At 44.9% G+C, this 23,054-nt stretch overlaps 2 protein-coding genes and 1 pseudogene across 6 annotated transcripts in view; 1 reads left to right on the top strand and 2 right to left on the bottom strand.

Annotated features, from left to right (window-relative positions):
- The window catches only part of LOC125926027 (elongation factor 1-alpha 1-like), an 80,282-nt pseudogene extending 79,544 nt beyond the window's left edge, over positions 1-738 (bottom strand).
- Positions 622-12,340, top strand: PRDX6 (peroxiredoxin 6). 2 transcript variants are annotated; one of them, XM_049633986.1, is made up of 5 exons: positions 633-831; positions 4,939-5,095; positions 8,378-8,524; positions 9,758-9,904; positions 11,341-12,340. In XM_049633986.1, exons 1-5 carry the CDS (start codon positions 737-739, stop codon positions 11,467-11,469), a joined length of 675 nt encoding a protein of 224 aa, XP_049489943.1. In that variant the 5' UTR covers positions 633-736; the 3' UTR covers positions 11,470-12,340. The 2 variants fall into 2 exon arrangements, with proteins under 2 accessions (XP_049489942.1, XP_049489943.1); XM_049633985.1 differs by lacking the exon at positions 11,341-12,340 and having other exon boundaries at positions 622-831; positions 9,758-11,171.
- Positions 12,341-15,660: 3,320 nt separating this feature from the next.
- SLC9C2 (solute carrier family 9 member C2 (putative)) overlaps positions 15,661-23,054 on the bottom strand; it is a 90,012-nt gene continuing 82,618 nt past the window's right edge. For 2 of the 4 annotated variants that reach the window (XM_049633974.1, XM_049633976.1), the window contains 4 exons: positions 22,140-22,325; positions 20,624-20,708; positions 18,452-18,543; positions 15,661-16,253 (listed from right to left, as the gene is read on the bottom strand). In XM_049633974.1, the coding sequence (XP_049489931.1) occupies positions 16,218-16,253; positions 18,452-18,543; positions 20,624-20,708; positions 22,140-22,325 (399 nt within the window). In that variant the 3' untranslated portion in view covers positions 15,661-16,217. Of the gene's footprint in view, positions 16,254-18,409; positions 18,544-20,623; positions 20,709-22,139; positions 22,326-23,054 lie in introns of those variants that run through there. The other 2 variants (XM_049633975.1, XM_049633971.1) reach the window with 2 other exon arrangements.

Genomic DNA, 23,054 nt, shown 5'->3' on the forward strand with positions numbered 1-23,054 from the left:
CCCCCAAGCACTGACTGACATATGTGCTGGAATTTTTGCTGCAATACGAAAGCCACTTCCTCTGACATAAGGTCCCTTACACGTCTGGGTCTTGCCACATCCTCTGATATACAGAGTTCGTGATGGCTAGGCTGGCTGGGGCGGTCAGGATTCCAGAAGCTCACACTTAAAGAGGGGTAAGTGGAGGGGTCAGGCGACCAAGAGTGAGCGTACAGGAGGATCGCGGATTCGTCATCCCCCACCCCGATTCTCCGCCTTGGGGCTCCCCTTCTACTGCGACCCGCTTCCTTGCACCACCAAAGCCCAGACGCACTGCACGATCAAACCTTCTCACCCCCAAGCCTTCAAGGGTCACTGAATCCCACGTCACGTGAGTGGAGACAGGCGCCGGCGCCCACAGGTTCCCGGCAGGTTCAGAGGCGGGAGACCAGGACCCAGAACTGACCCGCCCTTGCTCCGCCCCTCGCTCCGCCCCTTGCTCCGGCCTGCCCCGGCCGCCATCCCACCCGCGCCAGCAGCGGCTCTGTCCTTCGGCCGGCGGCCCGGTTCCGCCCCGCCCCTCGCCGTGCCACGGCCCCGCCCCGCTCAGACTCCGCCTCTGGCCCCGCCCACGCCGCTCGCTTCCCGCCCCTCGCGGCCCCACTTACTCTGCGGCCGGCACCCACACCGCCGGAGCCGGCAAGCTGGTGACTGCCGCTGCTGCGCGTCCTCGTCTTCCCGCGTCACTGCTGCCGCCATGCCTGGAGGTCTCCTTCTTGGGGACGAGGCTCCCAACTTCGAGGCCAATACTACCATCGGCCGTATCCGTTTCCACGACTATCTGGGAGACTCGTAAGTGGCCACCTCGTAGCGTCCTCGGGTTACGCCCGGCCTCGGAGGTGCCTTCCCTATTTCTTCTACCTTCCGTCCTCCCAGCTCAGCCCCCTGCTCGCCGCCCGCCTCCTCCCCGCACCGGTTCCTGCACGTGCCTCTGGCCGAGTGGCTCCTGCCCCGCGTCGGCCGAGCGCTGCTGGGGGCCGGCCCCTCGACCCCATTCCGCCGGCGGCCCCCATGTGGCTGAGCCGGCTGCGCGGCGGGAAAGGGGGAGGGGAACGAAATTGGGTTCCAGCAGGTACGGGCACCCGAGGCCGATGCGGAGGGTTTGTTGCCTGTATCACTCGGTTTGGTAAGGGGTGCAAGGAGCGTGGCCGAGTTGAGGCGGCTGGGGCGAGGGCCGGGCTGCATCAGGGGTCACTTCCCGGGACTTGTGCCCAGGGTCGCACTCCCTCCCTCGGTGCTGGAATTTGCTCCCTGGGGGAAGGTGAGTGTCTAAGGCCAGAGTCTGAGGACACTGCTGTGGGCGGAAGGTTCGGGACGGCCCAGCGCGCCGAGGACTTGCTTGCTGCAGTGGTATTTGCAGGCTTCTCGACACAAAATGTAAAAATTTAAACCACCAGCCGCCAAATAAGTGGCTGAAAGACTTTTTGTCCAGAGCCTCCTCCTGTGGCTGGGATATGATTTGATAACAGCTTTGGGAGGAACCAAGAACATTCTGTATGTAGGTGTGTCCTTCATTCCAGAACTTGCAACACTTGAAGTGAAGGGCTTTCTGAGGTTGCTCAGTTGCAATGGCCTGTTCTTGCCGCGGTAGGCCACTGCAGGCTCCTGGACGCCTGGACCTCCCCGCTTTTGAGACCCTTTTGTTTCCCAGTCGTGTGCCCCTCACTGCTTCCTCCCCCCACTGCTTTGCTTCCAGCACGTGGCCTTGCCGGCGATAGCCAGATCTGGCCTGGCAGTCAGACCATTATGACTAGGAGTAAATTGGTGTTGCCCAGGTTTTACGTTTTACAGCCCCTGAATCAGCAAGCTTTTAAGTTGCTTGGTTTTAATCTGAAACCTCCCAGATATGTGTCATTATATTATGGCTCTGGAGTTCCAGTGGTCCCACCACACTGGTTTTCCCTTTTTTTTTTTTTTAATTATTGAAGTATAGTTGACACACAGTGTTATATTAGTTTCAGGTGTACAATATAGTGATTAGACAATTCTATACATTACTCAGTGCCCATCACAGTAAGTAGTCACCGTCTGTCACCATGCATTATAATATTATTGAGTGTTTCCCATGCTGTGCTTTTTATCCCCATGACTAATTTATTTTATAACTGCAGTTTGTACCTCTTAATCCCCTTGATCTATTTCACTCATCCCCCCCACCCCCTCTGGCAGCCACCAGTTCTCTGCATTTATGACTCTGCTCCTGGCTTTTTGTTCGTATTTTCTGCACTGTGGTGTTCTGAGGCTTAACAAATCCTCCATGATTTGTGTCCTTATTTTATTTACAGTGTCCAGATATATATGTGTATAGACAGAGAGAGGGAAGTTTATGACATTCATCAATGACTGGACAGGGCTATGCAGAGAACCTGGGAGGGGTTCTTAGCCACTTAGGCCTCCACAGCCCTTTACACTCTCTTAAGTCTATTTTCCAGCTGCCAATTTAAGGGAAAAGCTAAGCTTTGTGAAAGAGAGGACTAGCCTAGAAAAAAGATGAAAAATGGAACATTCAGACCTTAAAGGCAGGGAGAGATATACAGACTGTGTCCAATCTCGTATTAGTATTTCTCCTAAAGTCCATGGGATTTTTAGAGTATGTTCCTTTCCATTCCTATCTACAGTCCTCATCCCCATAGAACAAAATCTTATCAGAACTCTGATTGTATAAAGATAAATATTGACATAAAACATTTATTATAGCAATAATTATAAATGCCGTCACTATTTAAGCTAACCCTACTTTTTTGGGTTTCTTGCTGTTGTTTATTTGCCCCTGGGTCTATCCTGATTTTATTAAAAGTGGTGCCTTCTCAGGGAGCCACCAGTAGGAAGATGAGAAAAATATCTGCATCTACAAACAAAAATATAACAAGTCTGCCTCAGGTCACGCCTGGGATTGTGTTCCCTCCCCTACCTTGAAAAGAAGTTTGAGCTCTTTTTATAATTATAATACATGGTTTTGCCTAATGCAATTTCCCCAGGGACTCCGTTCTGTGTGTGATCTCAATTCAGAGGTCAGCTTTTGATCTAGGTGTTTTTTGGAGAAAAAAAAAATAATAATTTCAAACATTGCAGGTATCTGCCCTACCCCTGACAACTGGAAACAACTAAGGGGTTTGGGTGCTTCATTTGGTGAGTTTAATGAGCTTTAGCTCTGTTTCTTTGTGTATATGGTAGAAGCAGCTTCTTTACAGTACATCTTCACCAAACAAAACTTGTTTTCCTGGGGTTTTCTGGGGGTTAGTGAGTGAGGACCCTTCCCTTAAAGGAGGAAACCTTTTGTCTTTTGAAAATGAGGAAGGAAGGAAATGGGATAATGTAATTGAACTCCTCTTAAGAGCACACACAGTTAGGGAGACTTAGAGGGGAATGCAGACCATAGTAAGACATCCTCAGACTTACCCTCTTCCTAGCCATGTGGCACACTGGAGTTTGGCCTCTGAGGGGGACAGGATGTGAAGTGGCTTAAACTGAGTTCCTTAGCATGATTCAGCAAAACCTTTTCGATGCACAATGGAAAGAGTGTGTCTGACGCTTCTAATTCATCAACCCTTTAACAACTCGGGAAGAAATGCCCTGTTTTTCTCTCAACTCTTGGAAACTTTCTCGTAAGTCTCATCTGACCCTTAAGCAGATCGTTTACCATAGAATCAAAGGCCTAGATTTTTTACCCATACCTAGATTATTTATATCACAAGATGTATAGTCTTCTTACTGTCCTTTATAAAAAAGTAAACATACCACAAACCTCCAGAATCTTCAAAATATTACCTCTCTCTTCCCAGTCTTGCCATAGGGCCCTCTATCCTCATTGTAGGAAGGCTTTTCCTTTCCTGAAGCCTTGGGAGTTGAGTGGCAGATGTAGGTGGGAGGGAGGTACCCTTGTCTCTGCTTTGTTCTTTGTGCCTCAGGAAACTTGGCAGATTTTGAGAGGTCAAGCTTGGCATCTAGACTGAGTTGAGTTATTTAGTAGTTTAGGATCCTGGTTTAACACAAGTCCAGTGGGGTGTGGAGAACCCGGTGTTAAATTTTCCTTTTCAGTCAGAAGAGTAGTTCTGTTGCCAAGGAGAAGGAAATGGTATTCCAAAAGTTCTTGGTGACTTTTAGCTGGAAATATGCTTAAAAATCTATATAAAGTTTCATCCTAGGTAATGATGATTTAGATATTCATGTTTACCTAAGAATCTGTAGTTGTCAAAATCTGTGTTGTAGGCAGCCAGTTTTCTTGCCTACTTGGACTAAAGCAAAAAGGAAAAGAAACTGCAAAGGAAGAGACAGGTAAAACTCAAAAGTGCGGTAGCTTCGTCAGGGTGCAGAGATTGGGTGTCCTGCTTGGCAGGCTTGGTAGCTTTACAAAAGTTTTTATATCCACTCACTACAAAGAAGCCAAGTGTCAGCTTTAATTTTACATATAAATAGAGGATAGAAGCCTATTTATTTGAGATTATGTAACCTGTTTATTATTGCAGTCAGGCATTTGGTTGGATTGGGGCATATTGGGACATCCATTATTATAGCCTAGAAAAAAAGTAGAAGTGGGTAAGAAGGGGGGAAAAGGTATATCAGTAAGCTTGTTGGTTTGAGTAGCACAGATTTTATGTGCTGAAAAAGAGTCAGGGTGGCCCTGTAGTTATTTAAGGAGGCAACACCCTTAAATTACAGTCTCCTAAGACATTTATCATGTGGAATTTCATATGTTTGGTTGAATCGGGCTTTCAACATAGGCTTTTCTGGAAGTCAGAAGATCAAAAAGCATTCCTCGACAAAAATTTAAAAGTAATTGTCCTCATAAGCACTTATTTAAAAAGGAAGTCATTTTTGACATAGGATTTGTGATTTCTCATTCTACATGACGGTGATAATCCCTCCAATAAGCTGTGGCTTCCTTTTCCTTCATCTCAGATGGGGCATTCTCTTCTCGCACCCTCGGGATTTCACCCCCGTGTGTACCACGGAGCTCGGCAGAGCCGCAAAGCTGGCACCCGAATTTGCCAAGAAGAACGTGAAAATGATTGCCCTCTCAGTGGATAGTGTTGAAGACCATCTTGCCTGGAGCAAGGTATAGTACCAATTGGCATGTGCTTTGAGGTTATAAATCAAGGTATAAATTATGTAGAGTAGCTTGGGTTTTTTGAGGTAAAGGTACAAGTAACTTCAAGTTCAGACTTCACCTATTATTTGAAAATCTGACTTAAACTGCACAGTGATCTCTACCTTGCTAAATGCAATGCTCGGTTTTTAGCCCTCGTCTTTCCCGGCCCACTAGCAGCCTTCAACCCACTGGTCGTTGTATATCCTGGAACATTTTCCTCTCATGGCTTCCAGACACCACATCTTGAGCTATTCCTGTTTATGGTCAGAGTGAGCTTCCTCACCCCCAACTCCTAGTTATGCTAAAGTTGCCCTGAATTCATTTATTGGACACCGTCTCTTTTTATCTATACCCTTCCCCGTGGTGAGCTCATCCACTCACATCTAAATGCTGTGATTCCCGAATTTCCATCTCTAGGCCAGACACTGCTAGTTCCCAGCCTGCTACGACCACCGCCAACTCCCATCTCCCCTGGGATGTCCTGTCATCTCACACCTAGTATGTCTGACACTGGCTTCCTTTTCTTAATCCGAGATCTTACTCATCTTAGCTAATGGACACTGCGTTTTCATAGTTGGCCAAAATCTAGGCATCATCCTGAATTCCTCTGGTTTTTCCATATCCACGTCTGGTTCATCAGTAAACTTGTCTGCTCTGCCTTTAAAATGATGCAAAATACTATTTGGAAGACTTTCCTCAGGTAGCTTTGTGGCTTGTGCCTTTCCCGCTTTCAAGTCTTGACTCAAATGCTACCTCATCAAGGCCTTCTTCCATGGCCTTCTTATCTAAAATTATAACTCCCCTCCATGTTCCTTATCCCCCTGTAATTTTTTCTTTAGCATTGTCACCATCTAAAATAAAATGTTCTGCACGTTGCTAGTTTCATTTGTTCATTTGTCCACACCCATCAGGCTCAGCAAGGCAGACTCCTATTTTGTGCTCTGCCAAACAGTGTTTGGCACTCAGTGTATCCTAGGCAGTCAGTCTCTGTGTGTTGAATGCACCAACGGAAGGAATTGTCTACTTTCAACAAACGATTTACTTGGACAATAAATGTGGTGGTCTAAACTTGAGGACATTTTGATGACTTTGCGACGATGTGCCACTAAAAAGTGATGATAGGTAAGCTCTGAAGGATGCTTACAATGTACTAGGCACTCTGTCAAGCACTTGTCATGCAACTGAATAAAAGATGTGGTACTGACTTGTGAGCTGGCCACCTGGGGCTGCAGCCCTTGGCCATTTCCTGCTAGTTAATTCTAACTGCCCGAGATTAGAAGCATCATATACAGGAGAAAAGAGAAGGGGATTTCTCTTGCTTATGGTGGCATTTTTTTCATCCCTTACATTTGGCTGCGACTGGTAAGTGCATTTCTGCACTATGCTCTCATGTTTGCCAGTGAGAATACTTTTCCTCCCACAGAGTTGGAGGGACTTGCTCAGGGTTGGCCGGCTAGGAAAGGATGGCAGTGCAATTGGAACCTCAAACCAATGCTGTCATTGATACTACATGATAGAGAGTAGGAATTCATCTGATTTAGGCTAGAATAAAGCCAAAGCATGTGGTTCTTTGGTGTTCGTGGATATAACGTAATGCCCATCAGGGAAGTGGCAGTGTTGACCGTTTATTACTGTACAGCAGCCATTGAAACTAGAAACCACCAAAGGAAGAGTTGATTGCCTCTTGTAAAACACCTTTTAAAGTAGCAGCATGCCCGGACTCATTTTAGCCTGTGAGCCTCTGCCTTGAATTTTCAGAATTGTGAGAGCACTGAACAGGAAACAAGTCCCACCTATCAGAAGCAGTGGCCAAACTTTGGCACTCAACTGGTTACATAGGAAACTTCAGGACAAAGCCTTTTGATTATTATTTAGTTGTGATGAGCTGATGGGGGGCCAGTGACAACAGAAAGGAAGTTAAGATAATAAAATTAAGGAACACGTCAAAATGTGTTGTTACCCGTTTCAAAGTTCACCTGTACCACTTCTGTCCTGTCGCATCTCTGCTGAGAAATTGACAGAGGCTCTATATCCGCCATGACCTCAACCCCTATGTTACTTTTAAGGCTCCACATAATAAACAGACCTTATTCCAACCTTAAATCCTCTCTCCCACTGCTTCCTAAAGCTCTACCCAGCTAAGTTACTCACTCTCTTATCAGTTATTTATGCTCAGACCTGCCTGCATGTTTCATTAATACTGCTCCTCTTCCCTGTGAAAAATCTCATCCATCCTTCAAGTCCCCAGGTAGAATCTCTCCTGAAGTCTTTCCTAACTCAGGAGACCTATCTGTCAGTGGGGACATTAGTATACTTCAGCATTTACAATCTGCCATGTAAATATTAGAGTCTTGCATTTGCTGCTACTTCACATGGGAATCATCTTAACCAAAGTAGAAGTTTCTTTGAAGGCACGTGCCACGCCTCACTCATCCACATGCACTTGCCCTCGTGCTTACCCCACGGGAAGTGCTATATCATTACTTGATCAAATATGGGAGCTAGATTTTCTTTTTCAAAGGCTTCTAGGGATAGGAAAAGTAGGAATGAATGAGTAAATGAGTGAAGTTTAGTAGGGGAAGAGAGTAGAATGAGGAGGAAAGTACATTATTGTCTTTCAGTTCAGACCTGAAATGCTTTGTTTTCTATGTGGATTTCACCCTAGTGTAAATTTACCTTGGACTTGTCCTTAAAGTATATATTCAACTCTCCATTCTTGGATTTGCTTCAAATTTTATGGGGTTTTTTTTCATTTCTTAATATCTGCTGTATAGTAGCTTAATGTCTGGGTCGGGGTTCTTAGCGGGCAGGGACCAGATCTGTAGAATTATCTTTGCATGTGGCATTACTTTTAGATGTGATGGACTTAATGAACACATTATTTCTGATGGTATTTACTTATTGGGTACTCAGAGGTACCTTAGTTTGGGATCTAACTCTACAGCATTCAACTTTTAAAGCATTTCTTTCTGCTTTCCGTGGGCAGTAAAATCATGCCAAATTTTAAGAGACCTGGGCACGAAAAGGGTCTGTGGTGATAACCTAAGTACTGTACTGTACTGTTATTTCTGTCAGTGAGTGATTGGGATGAGGAGTGTTCATTCATTCATTTTTTTTTTTTTTTTACTAAAATCGCTTAGAGAAAATTATGATTGTGTTCCTCTTCCCTATCTCGCAAGATGTTCATTGATTGAATTCAGAGAATGTGCCTGGTTTAGATTTTTTTTTCCCCTTTCACCTGCATTTCAGGATATCAATGCTTACAATGGTCAGGAGCCCACAGAAAAATTACCTTTCCCCATCATTGATGATAAGAATCGGGACCTTGCCATCCTGTTAGGCATGCTGGACCCAGCAGAGAAGGACGAAAAGGGCATGCCTGTGACAGCTCGTGTGGTGAGTTGTAGAAATCCATTAGTTGTCCTCATGACTGGCCAGGCTCCGTGTACAGCTGAGTGCTTACACCGACTCGAGGAATAGGGGAATATCTCCAGTTATGAAATAATTAGGGGCAATCCCACTGACCATCCGTACTGCTGAAGCAAAGTAAAATTTTCAGCTAAATTTGATAACTTTTGGAAATGTACATAAAATAAGTAGTTGATCATAAGATATCATCTAGAATTGAGGAATCTTTTTCCCAGCTCTCCTAACAGCCCTCTCTTTTAAAGTGGTGGGCCATAATACCCTTCTTCATAAGGCAACTGTGGCTGGGAATTCCTGTTTGTCCTTACCTACTAGAGAACAGACTTAATCCGTCATCTGCAAAACTATACAACTATTTGAAGACCAGTATCAACTCCCATCAGTATATTTTTTTAAAGGTTTTTAATGTTTATTCATTTTTTGAGAGAGAGACAGAGTGCGAGCGGGGGAGGGGCAGAGAGAGAGGGAGACAGAATATGAAGCAGGCTCCAGGCTCTGAACTGTCATCACAGAACCCGACACAGGGCTTGAACTCAGGAACTGTGAGATCATAACCTGAGCCAAAGTCAGACACTTAACCGACTGAGCCATCCAGGTGTCCCCTACCCCCATTAGTATATTTTTAAGGTAATCATCCCTAGTTAACATAGTACCTTCCTGAGGCCTTTCCTGGATTCAATTTGCATATCAGGTTTTCTTATTGAGACACCCAGAACCAAATAGAATTCCCTTCTAAGTTTAGAAAAATAACATGGAGGGGCGCCTGAGTAGCTCAGTTGGTTAAGCCTCCAACTTCAGCTCAGGTCGTATCTCGCAGTTTGTGAGTTCAAGCCCTGCATCGGGCCCTGTGCTGACAGCTGAGAGCCTGGAGCCTGCTTTAGATTCTGTGTCTCCCTCTCTCTGCCCCTCCCCCACTCACACTCTGTCTCTCTCTCCTTCAAAAATAAATCAACGTTAAAAAAAAAAGAAAAGAAAAGAAAAAGAACCTGGAGAAGAAAATTATCTACACTGAAGCCACCCAGATTAACAGTTTGATGTATCCTTCTAGATGTTTGCTGAGGGCAGGGGTGGGGGCAGGGTTTTGGGTTTTGGTTTTTTCTACACCCTTGAACATTTCTAATAACTAAAGAGCTTTCAAAGAGGCTTTGATATCAAAAACACTTAAAAGAATTATTCCTATTTATGCATCTGTGTGCTTTGCAGGTATTTATCTTTGGTCCTGATAAGAAGCTGAAGCTGTCTATCCTCTACCCAGCAACCACTGGCAGGAACTTTGATGAGATTCTCAGGGTAATTACCTCTCTCCAGCTGACAGCGGAAAAGAGGGTTGCCACCCCCGTTGATTGGAAGGTAAAGACCTTAAAAGGGCAGATACCCAGCTCACCTTCAAGGCCTAAGGGGCCAGTCTCTAAATGGCTATCTTCTGGGTCTTTCTTACTTGGGGCTCTTTTTCTGGCACGCACACACACTGGCAGGACTTTTCCTTATGGCTGAGTTTCAGATTTACTATGAGGCCATTGTCAAGGTCTTCTTTGTATTTTTATATGAAATACAAACTCCCCGTATTGCTTTCTAACTTCCATATCACTTGATCAAATTAATTGGTCAGAATGATTCCTTTTCTTTTTTAAGTTTAGTTATTTATTTTGAGGAAGAGCACGAGCAAGGGAGAGGAGAGGCAGAGAGAGAGAGAGAATCCCTTAGCATGGAGCCTGGGGCGGCCCTCAAACTCACAAAGTGTGCGGTCATGACCTGAGCTGAAACCGAGAATCGGACACTTAACCAACTGAGCCACCCAGAATGATTTCTTAATAAAATAAAATTTTTTTAAAAAACCTTTAACCCTTCCCAAAACGAGCAAAATGTTGGCAAAATATTTATAGCAAAACTTAGATTGGCCACTTGAATCATGGCTATAAAACTGTTTGGTGTATGAATGTCTGGAGCATTTCACTTCTCTTAAGCTTCAATTAGCCTTTCAAACCCCATGTAGAATTCTCAGACAGGGATAATATCACAAGGGCATCTTAACATTGCTACCTTTTTAAAATATGCTCACCTGAATACCAGGTTGTGTTGATTTGTTTTTCCTGACAGGCAAATCATTTAAAGTCTATCTGTCCATTGAACATGTGTTTATTGAGCCCAGGCAGTGGGCTCTGGGCTACAGCAATGGTGAACAATATAAATATTAATGTAAATAGGAGTCCCTGCCCTCAGAGAGCTTACATGCCAGTGGGCGGAGACAAACAGTATGCAAGTTTACCGTGTTTTAGGTGGCAATAAGTGTGACTGAGAAAAATCAAGCAGAGGTGGAGACAGTGGGAGCATAGGGGTGGGAGAGTAGGTTTTATAATTGGCTGTCAAAGAAGGCCTTTCTCTGAAGGGAACTTTGGGAAGGACATGAAGAAAGCAAGGGACCAAGTCGTGCTTGTTTATGAGGGAGGAAAACCAGCGTGCCTGGAAGAGCAGGAGCAGGAGGTGGGGCAAGGAGGCACGATTCATTCACACCGGGCAGCGGTAAGGACTTAGAATTTAAATTTTAAAGTGTGGTGCCAAGACGTCACTGGGTTTAAAACAAGACCATCTCTTGTTAAGATGGGGACATTGTTCTCTCAGCAAAGTGTTGAAGATCATCCTGTGAAAACAAAATTCCTCAGAGGGGAGAGAGTGGCCAATACTGGGTTAGTCTCATGAGCACCTGTAGCTACTTTTCTGAAGCTACTTCTTGGCCTTCAGGCTTCACTGTAAGAGTGAATTTCATTATTCTCAATGTCTTTCAATAGGATGGCGATAGCGTGATGGTTCTTCCAACCATCCCTGAAGATGAAGCCAAAAAAATTTTCCCTAAAGGAGTCTTCACCAAAGAGCTCCCGTCTGGCAAGAAGTACCTCCGTTACACGCCCCAGCCGTAGTCCCTCCAGGAGGTGGTTAGCACAGTGAGCCAGGGGGCGCCGGCTGCCAGTCATGTTCTCCTGCACCTGTTCCATAACAACATCCTGGTGTGATCACAGCCAAGGCCTTTAGGTTGCTATACTACTGGCTTATTAAACAAAATGGCACTAAAAATTTCTTGGGATCCTTTCCTCTGTGCCTTCACCAGCATTCTGTTCTGTTCCTGCACCGTAGCACTCTCTGCTGTCTCTGAAATGTAGTCTGTATGTGAGATTCAAGTCTTGGATGTCTACAGGATGTGGGGTCGATGAGGTAGTGTCAGTTGATGGTGGAGAAAGTCTGTTCTGCTCCATCATAGAATGACTGTCAGGTTTTCAGCTGTTCCAATCAAATCCAGAACTTGACGTTCAAATTCCCCTGTAGATACGAGCATATAACCCAAAAACCTGTAGAGATCCAGAAATTCTCCACTCTTCAGGGTTTTGATCGCAGCGGGGGCAACAAACTTTTGAATTCTATACTTTTTCAGTAGATAACTGGAGTGGGATGAGCGGGGGAGGAATCTTCAAATATTTTGCTATAACGAAAATTTTTCGAGAAATTTCTATTAAAAAAGAGAGGCTATAGAAGAGGCTCCACTTGCCTGCCTGCCAGGGAGGTGGACCAGGAGGTGTGAGCGATGCGACAGTGCCATGTGCCTTTCATGCAGAGTATTTCCATATGTCTGTCTGCTCTACACTGATGGGCGCGAGCAAGAGCACAACTTGGGAAGAAAGGAGGAAATGATTGAAAATGTTTTGTTATAGAACTATTCTTGCAGTGAGGGGATGGGGCTGTTCTCTGAGTTTTGCTTTTTGGGGATCAGCAAATAAATTCTTTGTTAAAACTGGATCAGAGAATTCTGTTGTCACGTTTTGAAGTACTAGTTTAGACTCCTGACCCGAAGGGCAGAGCTTCGCTCGCTAGGATCGGCATCAGTACTTTTCTCCAAAGGCAGATACGTGAAATTTCATGTGACGAAAGTGGAGGAGCAGCTGACGAACAAGGAGATTTCACCACATCTCTTGGCCCACTTCGCTCCTTCCTGTTACTTCCCTGGGTCCTTGGGTTTGTGACCCCCCCTGCTGTAAAGAGCTCTCCTAACATATTATTTTAATTGGATTTACAAGGCTTAAGAATATGAATCTTGAGGAGAGTAGTACACCTGTGCGTTTCTGGAAAGAATACTAACTACTGTGAACTGATGGTCTCTCAGACTTTTGTTAGGCTGTGCTGATAAGTCCTGGGTTTAGAAAGAAGTGTCCCATACCTAGTATATTCCCTTGCATGTAGCCCTCCATATTTTTTTATTGAGTAGAATAATGTAAAACATGATGCCTGGTGCCATATGGTAGATGAGTCATTAAGTCTTTAGTTTCCTTGAATTTTCCACATGTAAAATTTGAGTGACACCAAGAAGGTTGGGAAGGTAGTGAAAATTTCAAGTTACCCAATATCCTGAGGAGTCCTGGTCTGAAAGACCCAAGAGGAATGTGTCTTGCTCTTACCTCTTCGAGTCACAATATACTTTGCCCTTAAAGAACCAATACCTGGTCCTCTTATAGGATATCTCCTAACTAGTCCTTGGATCTTCCGTCTCCTGTCACCTTTCCAACTATTCAGTTCCTTGCTGCTCTCTTTTCTTCCTTTGGCTATTTGATGCCTCTTGTCCTTGTCTCTTGGAGTCTGGCTTCAACTTTCTTTCATGGTGACAATCCAGCATCTAAATCTCCAACGTTAATTTTTCAGTTATTCAACACTTGAGTGTTGATCTTTATTGGCGGATGGAACGTGTGCCATTGGATTTGCAAATTCAAAATCAAATTCATCAACTTCCCCCAATAAATGTATTGCTCCCCTCATCACTCAGGCACCCAAACCCTGGTGTTTTTTTGGCCATCTCTACTCTGTCCACATATATGATGTCAATACAAAGATGCTGAAAAGGTTCAAAGAAAAGGCAGCCAGGTATCCCCAAATGGATTTCTGGCTCTGTCACCATGAAGCCATGAGACTTTGTGAAAAGATTCTTTTCCAGATGTAAAATGTGACATAATACGCATTTCCCGGGTTGAAGTGATCCTAAGTACATCTTCAGTGCCCTAGTGGGCATGGAGAATAGAGTTCCCATCAAGAGTTGCTGCTCTCAATTTTCATGGAAGAACAGAATAAATTGCATTATGTGTTCAAGATTTATTAATTGAAAGTGAATTCACATTTGACAATTGTGATTATGAGAGAAGCATGAGAAGTCCATGGGACTGCCTTCTCAGTCTTCTAAGATTCTCACAGTGGTAAATCTGTGGCCCCCTGTGTGGTCTTGCCACAAGTCTGATCTCGCCTCTCACCTCCACCCTAAGTGTAGGGATCTGCGTTGAGATACTCAGCAAAGGGGCAGGGAGCCAGAATGGCTGTGTCATTTACTCCCATTTGGCTCCACCCCTTTGGGGCAATGCGAATTGAGGAAATACAACTTTAATTTTATTTTTTTTTTAACTTTTTATTTTTGAGAGACACAGAGAGAGACAGAGCATGAATGGGGGAGGAGCAGAGAGAGGGAGACACAGAATCCGAAACAGTCTCCAGGCTCTGAGCTGTCAGCACAGAGCCCGATGCGGGGCTCAAACCCACAAACTGAGATCATGACCTGAGCTGAAGTTGAACACTTAACCAACTGAGCCACCCGGGCGCCCCTGACAACTTTAATTTTAGCTTAAAGGGTGTATTAACTGGCCAAAAGGTCATTACCACTTTTCTTGGCAGTAACTGGTTTGGAAATGGGCACGTGATTCAATTCTTGACAATGAGCCACAAACAGGATCATTGGAGTTTCTAGAAGAATTCTATCCTGACAGCAATTGGAGACCTTTTTTTTCCCTTTTTGTCTCACACAAAACATGATTGTTGCTAGCAGCCATCTGACTACCTGTGCACAGGGAACCACAGAATGAGGCTGGTCAACAGCAAAGTGGAGAGAAAAAAAATCTGATCATCATCTTCACTGAGTCCATCAACCATGAACCCATCTTACCTCTTGACTGACACTACATAAAATAATACATGTCCTTAGGACATAAGCCTTTTTGAGTTGGGTTTAGGCCAAACGCATGCTAACTGATGTATGTGGGAGGAATTATGTCCTAGTTGCATCAGATATGCTAATGAGCCTCTAAGCAAGACTGTAGAGCAAAGTATCTCAAGTTTCAAATGCACTAAATCCCACAGGAGTGTGAAAATGCAGAGCCCAGGGGCCTACCCCCAGGGACTGACTGCAGGTGGCCAGCTGGTGTTCATTTGTAACAAGCCATGTGACTGGCGCAGAGCACAGCAGGTACTGCCCTTAACCCAGTATCCACTTACCCCTTACTTTTCACTAAAACCACCCAGATCATTATTAAGGGTGGCAGAGTGAGATGCCAGCCAAAAATTCATCTTAAGGTGAGAGGTTTAGGCACATGACCGTGCTGGCCTGGGATGAGGTCCATTCCTGACTCAAAGGCAAAACCTCGCAAAGAGAAAGCTCCTTGCCCTCCTGGAAAGCAAATAGGATGCCTGGAGGTACAGATGTCACTTTGCCACCCTGGGGATAAGGCACAGGCCGAGAATGAGGAGGCTGCAGCCTAGTCCGTGATAACTTACTTCCTCAACCAGCTGCACCCATCCCTTTCTGCCTATTTCTAGATGTTTTGTTACTATAAGAAAAATGAAGCCTTTAATTAGACTAAGTCACAGGGATGGAAGGTATAGTACAGGGAATATCGTCCATGGCGTTAGAGTAGCATCGTGTGGTGACAGATGGTAGCTATGCTTGTGGTGAGCACGGCATGACGTCTACACTTGTCCATGTTGTGCCCCTGAAACTAATGTAACCATAGTGCATCAACTGTAATCAAAAAGAGAAAAAAATGAAGCCTGTGGTTCAGTCACGGTGGCCGGGTTCCTACGTGTGCAGCCACATCCAGTATTTGCTGACACTCAGGTGATCCGCAGTCCACGCTGAAATACTGTCCTGTTATGGCAGGTGTCCAAAAGGTTCTAATAAATAGTTAGGCCTGACTTTTTGTCTTAACGTTTTCTTCTTATTCTTACCTCTCTTAGGGTTTTCCCTAGAGTAGAGCATCAAATATCCTTTCGAAATCTTGTTGAAATGAAAAGGCATAATGGATTCTAAATAATAAACAATCAGACCATAACATTCAACTTTATTTGACTTTTAAAAAGAAACTGAAAAGTGATATCAAAGAGTATTATGCAATGCAAGACTATTAACCTCTCCTAAACTTTGCTTTCAGCAACTAAGGTTAGAGAACATAGTTCCATTTTTCAACATATACTAAATTGGGGAGGGAGGGAATAACTTTTCACTGGAAAATGTTAGGGGGTCATTAACAGCAAATCAAATCATATAAGTTGTATGCTTCAGTCAGTAATATATTAAGTGTACAATGCTTCTGATTACTTGAATTCTCATAAATGGCTCTATTTGGTTTCATTTGGTAGGCCATGAATTATATTATCATCCTGAAGAATTTTGAACATCTCAAGTATAATGCAACTGCTTAAAGTTAGAGCTTTTCCAGCAGCTCAATTGCTTGTGAAATAAATACAGCAGTATTTATTAGCCATTTCAGCAACTTCTGAGTAACCTCCTTGCCAGGTGATCCTTCAGCACGTGAGCCAGGATATTAGCTCAGTCTTTTACCTGACTCCACATATCACCTTAGCACCATTAGTATTCCTTTTTAAAATAGGGTCCAGTTTCCAACTATAAAGGAAAGTCAAAAGCAAAATATTAGACTATGAGCATTTCAGGAAAAAACATGAACTATCAAAATGCAATCAGAAAACTTAACTGAAAATTCACATTTTATTATCTGGAACGTTCCCTCTAAAAGATCTTACGTATTAAGGGCTTTGAGAGATCAGTTACGAGTAAATACATATGCATCTCTGTGCTATCAAGCATCACCTTGGAAAGAGATACTACATTATTCACTAAGAGTAGTCAAACAAAGGTGCACTTCAGGAAAAGAGAAATGTCAGGAGAGTTGAATTCCGGGTAACTCTGTGACTGATTCCCAGGTAACCGGAAACTTTGTCCCTAAATCACAAGGAGAAACTTTTTAAAATAATGGGGCCTGGAAAAGAACAGTGAAAATGAGGAGTCAATGAAGCCAATTACTTGACCCCCCATTAGGTTTCCCATTTGTGAAACAGGGTCCTTTCCCATTTGTGAAAGAGGGTCCTTTCCCATTTAGGAAGGCTGCCTAAAAAGAACTGAGTTGCTCTCTTTAAAGGAACCACTAATCACACATTCGGTCAATGCAACTTTCCTTCCCCCAACAAACACTCTGCACACCACTCTGACGGTCATAAATGACAGTGCAGGCCCCGAATTTCTGTTAAAAGGGTCTTAGGAGGACTCCTTGGTTGGAGATGTGGTGGCCCAAGGGTCTTCTCTTGAAGCCGCGCTTACACAGCATACCATTTTCCCTTGGAAAACGTATTTACGTGGGGTGACTTCGCAGCTGGGAGACAGAGGGTGCTGGAGGCCGCTGAAGCCCATCCTTGGCCCCATTCGCTGCTCCCTGGCCCACCTCTGCATTCACCTAGTGCCCCGTCGCCCTGTCAGAACAACATTCTCCTCTACTGTGCAGGGGGCTTGGGCCCAGACGACCTCTGTTAGGGGCCCTGACAGCGACTCCTTGAGTAACTAGGCCTACAAACAGGTCCCCCACTCCCCAGACTTCCCTCCACTCTGTCCTGGCCTGATGTGACCAGCCCTCCCCCCTCCCATTCCAGACATGGACTTCTCAAAATTTTCCAAATTATCCCTGATTGCTGAGGAGAGTAGGAAAAGATGTCAGGGCAAAACCTGAGTGACCCTCCATAATAAAATGGCCTGAAGTCTTCTATTTTATCTTAAAAATTCATGCAAATTTGTCATCCTACTCCATGTGTGTTTTAATATAAAACATTTTAAAGAATCTAATGGTTAAATGAGTTTCCTCTGTTTAAAAGAGCACCAAGTAAAACTGATACTCTAGGAAGATGCCCTGGATCAGCCTGTGGCTGCACATCCCCCAGGCACAGCACCCACATCCTCAGGGAATACACACTCCACACGGAGAGGCACAGGCCTGTGGATGCTAACATCTAGTTTGTGCGCATGGCATGACCCTCCCCATCCTTAACCCGTAGATCCCTACTACTGAGCTACTGGGAAGGAGGTGCACAGGGGGGAAACTGAGCCAGAGGGTGGGGGCAGCCCAGGGCAAAATCACATCTTCCAGAAACATTCTATCATTTTCATCTTTAAATAATTCAGGTGAGGGACACCTGGGTGGCTCAGTCGGTGAAGTGCCCGACTTTGGCTCAGGTCATGATCTCACAGTTTGTGTGTTCAAACCCTGTGCTGACAGCTCGGAGCCTGGAGCCTGCTTCGGTTTCTGTGCCTCCTTCACTCTCTGTCCCTCCCCCGCTTGCGCTCTCTCTCTCTCTCTCTCTCTCGCTCTCTCTCTCTCAAAAATGAATAAACATTCAGGGGCGCCTGGGTGGCTCAGTCGGCTGAGTGTCCGACTTTGGCTCAGGTCGTGATCTCGCGGTTCATGGGTTTGAGCCCCGCATCGGGCTCTGGGCTGACAGCTCAGAGCCTGGATCCTGCTTCGGATTCTTTGTCTCCCTCTCTCTCTGTCCCTCCCTGCTCACGTTCTGTCTCTCCCTCTCTCTCAAAAATAAATAAATATAAAAATTAAAAAAATTTTTTTAAATGAATAAACATTCAAAAAATATTTTTAATAATCCAGATGAGTTTTATCCCAATTTTTCTAAATTAATGAGCTGCTACTATGAATCTCTTTTCTTACCACCTACATTTTGCTACTTGACTTCACAATTGATTCCAGCTATGTGGCTTAATATTCACAGTAAGACAAAATCTAATCCATGTGTCAAGTTTCTTACCTCCTTTTTTCTCTTCCAATTATATTCTCTGTGGGTTGTTTGAAGACCAGTGTTGACTGAACCAATCCAAATACATGCATCAGACAGAAAAACTAAATTAGGAATTTAAGAGTAAAGGTAGCAGAAGAATATTCTGAAATGTCAATTTGCTTTCTCTCAGTAGGTCTCCCTTCCCCCCCTTTCATATGAGCTCTTTACTTTCTTCCCTTTCTTCCCTCAAGGGCGTTTGCTCTTAGGGTCCCCAGAACCTAATGGAAGGGCCGACAAACTCAAATGAGAACAGGGAGGTCACATAAAAGAGGAAGCAGGCCATACCTAAGACAAGAGGGTGAGGTGTGGACTGTGGCAAACTGCACATTATCTGCTTCCCCCACAACCAGCTCTGAATGTTGCTACATACAGGAACGAGGCCCAAGCGTTAGCAGACTTTCTGAGTTTTTCAGGAAAAGCTCAAAATCTGGATTTTTTTTATGTGAAATTTGTCGATGTTCATCTTTTGCAACTTATTCTAGATTTTTAAAAATTTTTTTTAACATTTATTCATTTTTGAGAGTGAGACAGAGTGTGAGGGGGGCAGGGGCAGAGAGAGTGGGAGACACAGAACCAGAAGCAGGCTCCAAGCTCCAAGCTGTCAGCACAGAGCCCGGCGAGGGGCTCAAACTCATGTACCACGAGATCATGACCCGAGCTGAAGTCAGATGCCCAACCGACGTAGCTACCCAGGCACCCCTGCAACTTATTTTAAATTTTTAAAAGAAAACATATATGTGGGCCCAATCCAGTGCACTGACCTACCATTTATGATTCTCGTTCCAAATTCATCGGGAAATAAAGCATGATATATTACCCTCGGTCTAAAAGTGATTGCAGAGAGCCCGAAGAAAGAGAGAGGCCTACAGGCCCAGGAACAGAGGAGGACCTGTACCCTGCTTCTGGCAGTGCTAAGATCTCTGACTCAAAAGCCCTCGGGGTGCCCCAAGGGGGCTGACGCTAGGCTCTGAGCTCCAAAGCCTAGACCCCAGTGCCCCAAGAGTGCTGTGAAAGGCAAACCGAAGACACTGTGAGGGCTAGGGGTAACGACTATCTCAGTGTTAAGCCAGCTTGGACAGGAGAGCTGGGAACACAGAGAACTCCCCCAAATCAAGTGCTGCACGTGACCCAGAACAGGGCCTAGAAAGTAAGCTACAAGAATGCCTGAGGTTGAATTTGCTGCTAGGGCAGAAGTGGAATCACTTATTGAATGTCTGTCTCTCCTCCTCACAAGGGCAGACACCTGGTTTGGCTTGCTCACCGCCTAGCGCTTGGCACAGTGCCCAGCACACGATGGGGCTGCGTCTTACAAGAATCATGCAAATGAGAAATGAGGTATAAAATATTAATAAAATGCACTTTCTGCACGCAGTTTGAAATCATGTAAGCCCCTCCCCCCGAAGTAACAATTCGTGAAGAACTGCATAACCTCTAAGCTAGCAGATCATGCGGGTCAGAAACACCAGGATGGTGCCAATTAGAGAGGCATATTAAGGCTGCCTGGTTCCGAGCTCGGGCAGTTGGGGAAATGAAAACACTGGGCTTGGCAAGGCAGGGATGCCGAGCACTACGTGAAAGATTTCAGCGCATTTTCTCTAGAGCAAGGCCTTGCTACCTCATCTGCTCAGTAATATTGCTTAGCACCGTGATACATGCAGCGGGGCACTAATACACGTTTAGCGATTGTAATTAGGTTGTAACTATGGAAGCGCACCTCAAGCAAGACAGCTGAGTTGTGGCTGCGACTGGTTTGGAGTAGTCAAAGAGCCTGGTTCAGGTTCCATATTCCCCTTGATTGTTGGGAACACACCAGCTCTCCACCCCTGGACGCACTGTGAGAAAGTCTATGCCCGCCCCATTCCTGCTTTACCCCCAGCAGCACGGTGGGTCTCCAGGCCGCCAGGACGGGAACAGAGTACCACACAGAAGCTGCTCTACACCAGCTGTGAAGGAAGGGATGGGAGAGAGAAAGCCTACCTCAGCGTCTGGAGGACTCAGGTGGCCTCCCAGAAGTAACATGGAGGCCAGGGTGGGCCCAAGGATGGAGACTGGTGATAAACCCACGCAATACCCTCAGATCATTTTCTTAGAATTAGATGAATGTTTCCTGGTTTTCGTATCACGGAAAGGGCTACTCCTTACCCATGACTTTGGAGTCATTGGTATTTTTGGCAGGCTTGGATGCTTGGATAACCAGCAGCTTGCTTAAATCTGAAGTTCCCTGAATCTAAGGAAGAAAAGAAGTTAGTCAAAAGAGCAGACTTTGATCTCTAAGCTGGCTGCTTCCTAACCTTTTCAAAGAATATAAGAAATAAGCCAAAACTCAGAACTGGGCTTCAACCCTAAGCTCTCTTTTTCATTTCAAATCCCTTCTAACATGGTTTCATGAAGTCTTGGCCCAGAAAATTACCTTTTGCACATTTACAATTATCAGGAAGGAACTTTCCACACCTTACTTGTAACCAGACTGGAAATTCTGTTTGGGAAAACAGGGAAACCCCCAACATACACTCAATTTACTTTTATCCCTACATGGATGTCCAAGGGCTCAGGGCCCTGCCGTCCCAGACAGCAGGACTGTCTTCTTTTCTCAGAACTTTTGCCCTGTGTGTCCTCCAAAATTTGCCCTCCCAGAAGGCAAGTAGGGTGCAAGTAACAATTATAACTATCATTTCTAGATACCAGGTCCCCTCTCCCTGGATCCTCACAAGAACCTTAGGAGATGGCCTAAGGTTATCCTAACTTCACGAATAGGAAACTGAGGGTCAGAAGGCAGGTCACCTATGGCTCCCACACTGGTGGGCATAAGGGCCAGGCTTTCCACCCAAGTATGCCTGATCCCAAACAGCTCCTGCTGTTCCCTGCCTCAAAGCTAAAGCGATTTTCATTTTCTATTAGAAAAGCATTTAAATTACCATCATCCTCGGAATTGCTGAGAGGTACAAAATAATAATGTTGTGAAAGGGACGAATGCACTTTTTAGGAGGTTTACCAACTTTTCCAAGACAGAAATTTTTCATTTAGTTAACAACCTCTCATTTAATAAATGAACCGGCAGAAAGGGTCTCTCCTCAAGAGGAGAAACGTCCTACCCAATTAAGGACAGGTCAGCTCTTCTCACTCCCTCTTCCTCCTCCCCGCTCCTGTGCTCCACCTTCCTGCCACCCCATCCTATCACACCCTTGGTGTTCACACTCTTCTCCCTCACAGATCCATGGAATGGTGATATCCAGGGCCCACTGTCAAGGTATGCTCACAGCCCCTCACGTGGCAACAAAGTGATGTGGCCCCTACTCAACTTTCTTCTTACTAACCAGTGCAGACCCCTTCAGAGCCACACTAGCATATGGTGTCATTTCCTCGGTGTGAACTAAGGAAAAATGTCTCCCATCCTTTGGGAAGTACAACCCTACTCCAGGGCAAATGGCTTGGCAAGCAGAGAGTAGGCAGATTCCAGCTCTCGATTCCCCCTTGGGCACACTCTTGTGTAGGGCCCAACCCTCACAACTGTACATGGGAAGCCCTCAGCATGCTCTGTTTTGTTAAGGGCGGTAAGAACTACAGGTTAAATTTCTTTTTAGGGTGGTCAGTTGAGTTTTAAAGTCACTTATGGGGCACCATGGAAAGCAAATGACTCTTTAGAAATAACGGTCCTTACCTGCTCACAGGTTTTAGGCAAAATGCAAGGTGCAAGATATTGTACCTCTGTCTTAGTATCAATCACACTGCCATACACAATAATAACGAATTTCATAGTCACATTATCGATGACCATTTCGTTATAGCTTGATAAAGTCTCCACATATGCCAGATTGGACGCCGCACACTTCTGAAACTCTAAGTTCTACAATAAAATGACATTTTTTCTATGAATCATACCAGATGACACATGGAATCAAGAAGAAAGCAAACTCACTGATTTACAGGCTTGTCAAAAGGCATATGGACCCTAAGACCAACAGAAATAATTTATTTAGAGTTCAGAATGGCCTCTGACAAGATTATAACTCAAGAGTTTTTACATCATTACTACTAGTGGCCCTGATTTACAGGCTGGCATGACCTCTCAATCAGCCTCAGCAGGGTGGTCAGCTATGCTTTGTGGATTCAGTTTTACCAAGCAGTAAGCAAACACCCCACTTAACAAGTGAACAAACAATAGCAAAAAGCTAAAACAAAACAAGGCAATATACTGAGTCTGAGTCATACTTCAAAGCTCAGAATTGTAGTCCTCAGAGCTGGAAGGGAGCTATTATGTATGGGCTGACTTGTGTCCCCCAAAAATTTGTATGTTAAAGTTCTGACCCCCGGTACATTAGAAGGTGACTTTGTTGGGGCACCTGGGTGGCTCAGTCACTTGAGCATCCGACTTCAGCTCAGGTCATGATCTCACAGTTCGTGAGTTCAAGCCCTGCATCAGGCTGTGTGCTGACAGCTCGGAGCCTGGAGCCTGTTTTGGATTCTGTCTCTCTCTCTCTCTCTCTCTCTCTCTCTCTCTCTCTCTGTGCCCCTCCCTGGCTTTCACTGTCTCTCTCTCTCAAAAATAAATAAACATTAAAAAATTTTTTTAAAT

The sequence above is a fragment of the Panthera uncia genome, chromosome F1, assembly GCF_023721935.1.
Source record: "Panthera uncia isolate 11264 chromosome F1, Puncia_PCG_1.0, whole genome shotgun sequence".
Taxonomy (NCBI): Eukaryota; Metazoa; Chordata; class Mammalia; order Carnivora; family Felidae; genus Panthera; species Panthera uncia.

What these genes read in the sequence shown, in the direction of transcription:
- PRDX6 (XM_049633985.1), top strand. Translation starts at nt 737, where the DNA reads ATGCCTGGAGGTCTCCTTCTTGGGGACGAGGCTCCCAACTTCGAGGCC. An exon ending in CACGACTATCTGGGAGACTC is followed by an intron (nt 832 to 4,938) that starts GTAAGTGGCCAC and finishes CCTTCATCTCAG; the next exon opens with ATGGGGCATTCTCTTCTCGC. An exon ending in TGCCTGTGACAGCTCGTGTG is followed by an intron (nt 8,525 to 9,757) that starts GTGAGTTGTAGA and finishes TGTGCTTTGCAG; the next exon opens with GTATTTATCTTTGGTCCTGA.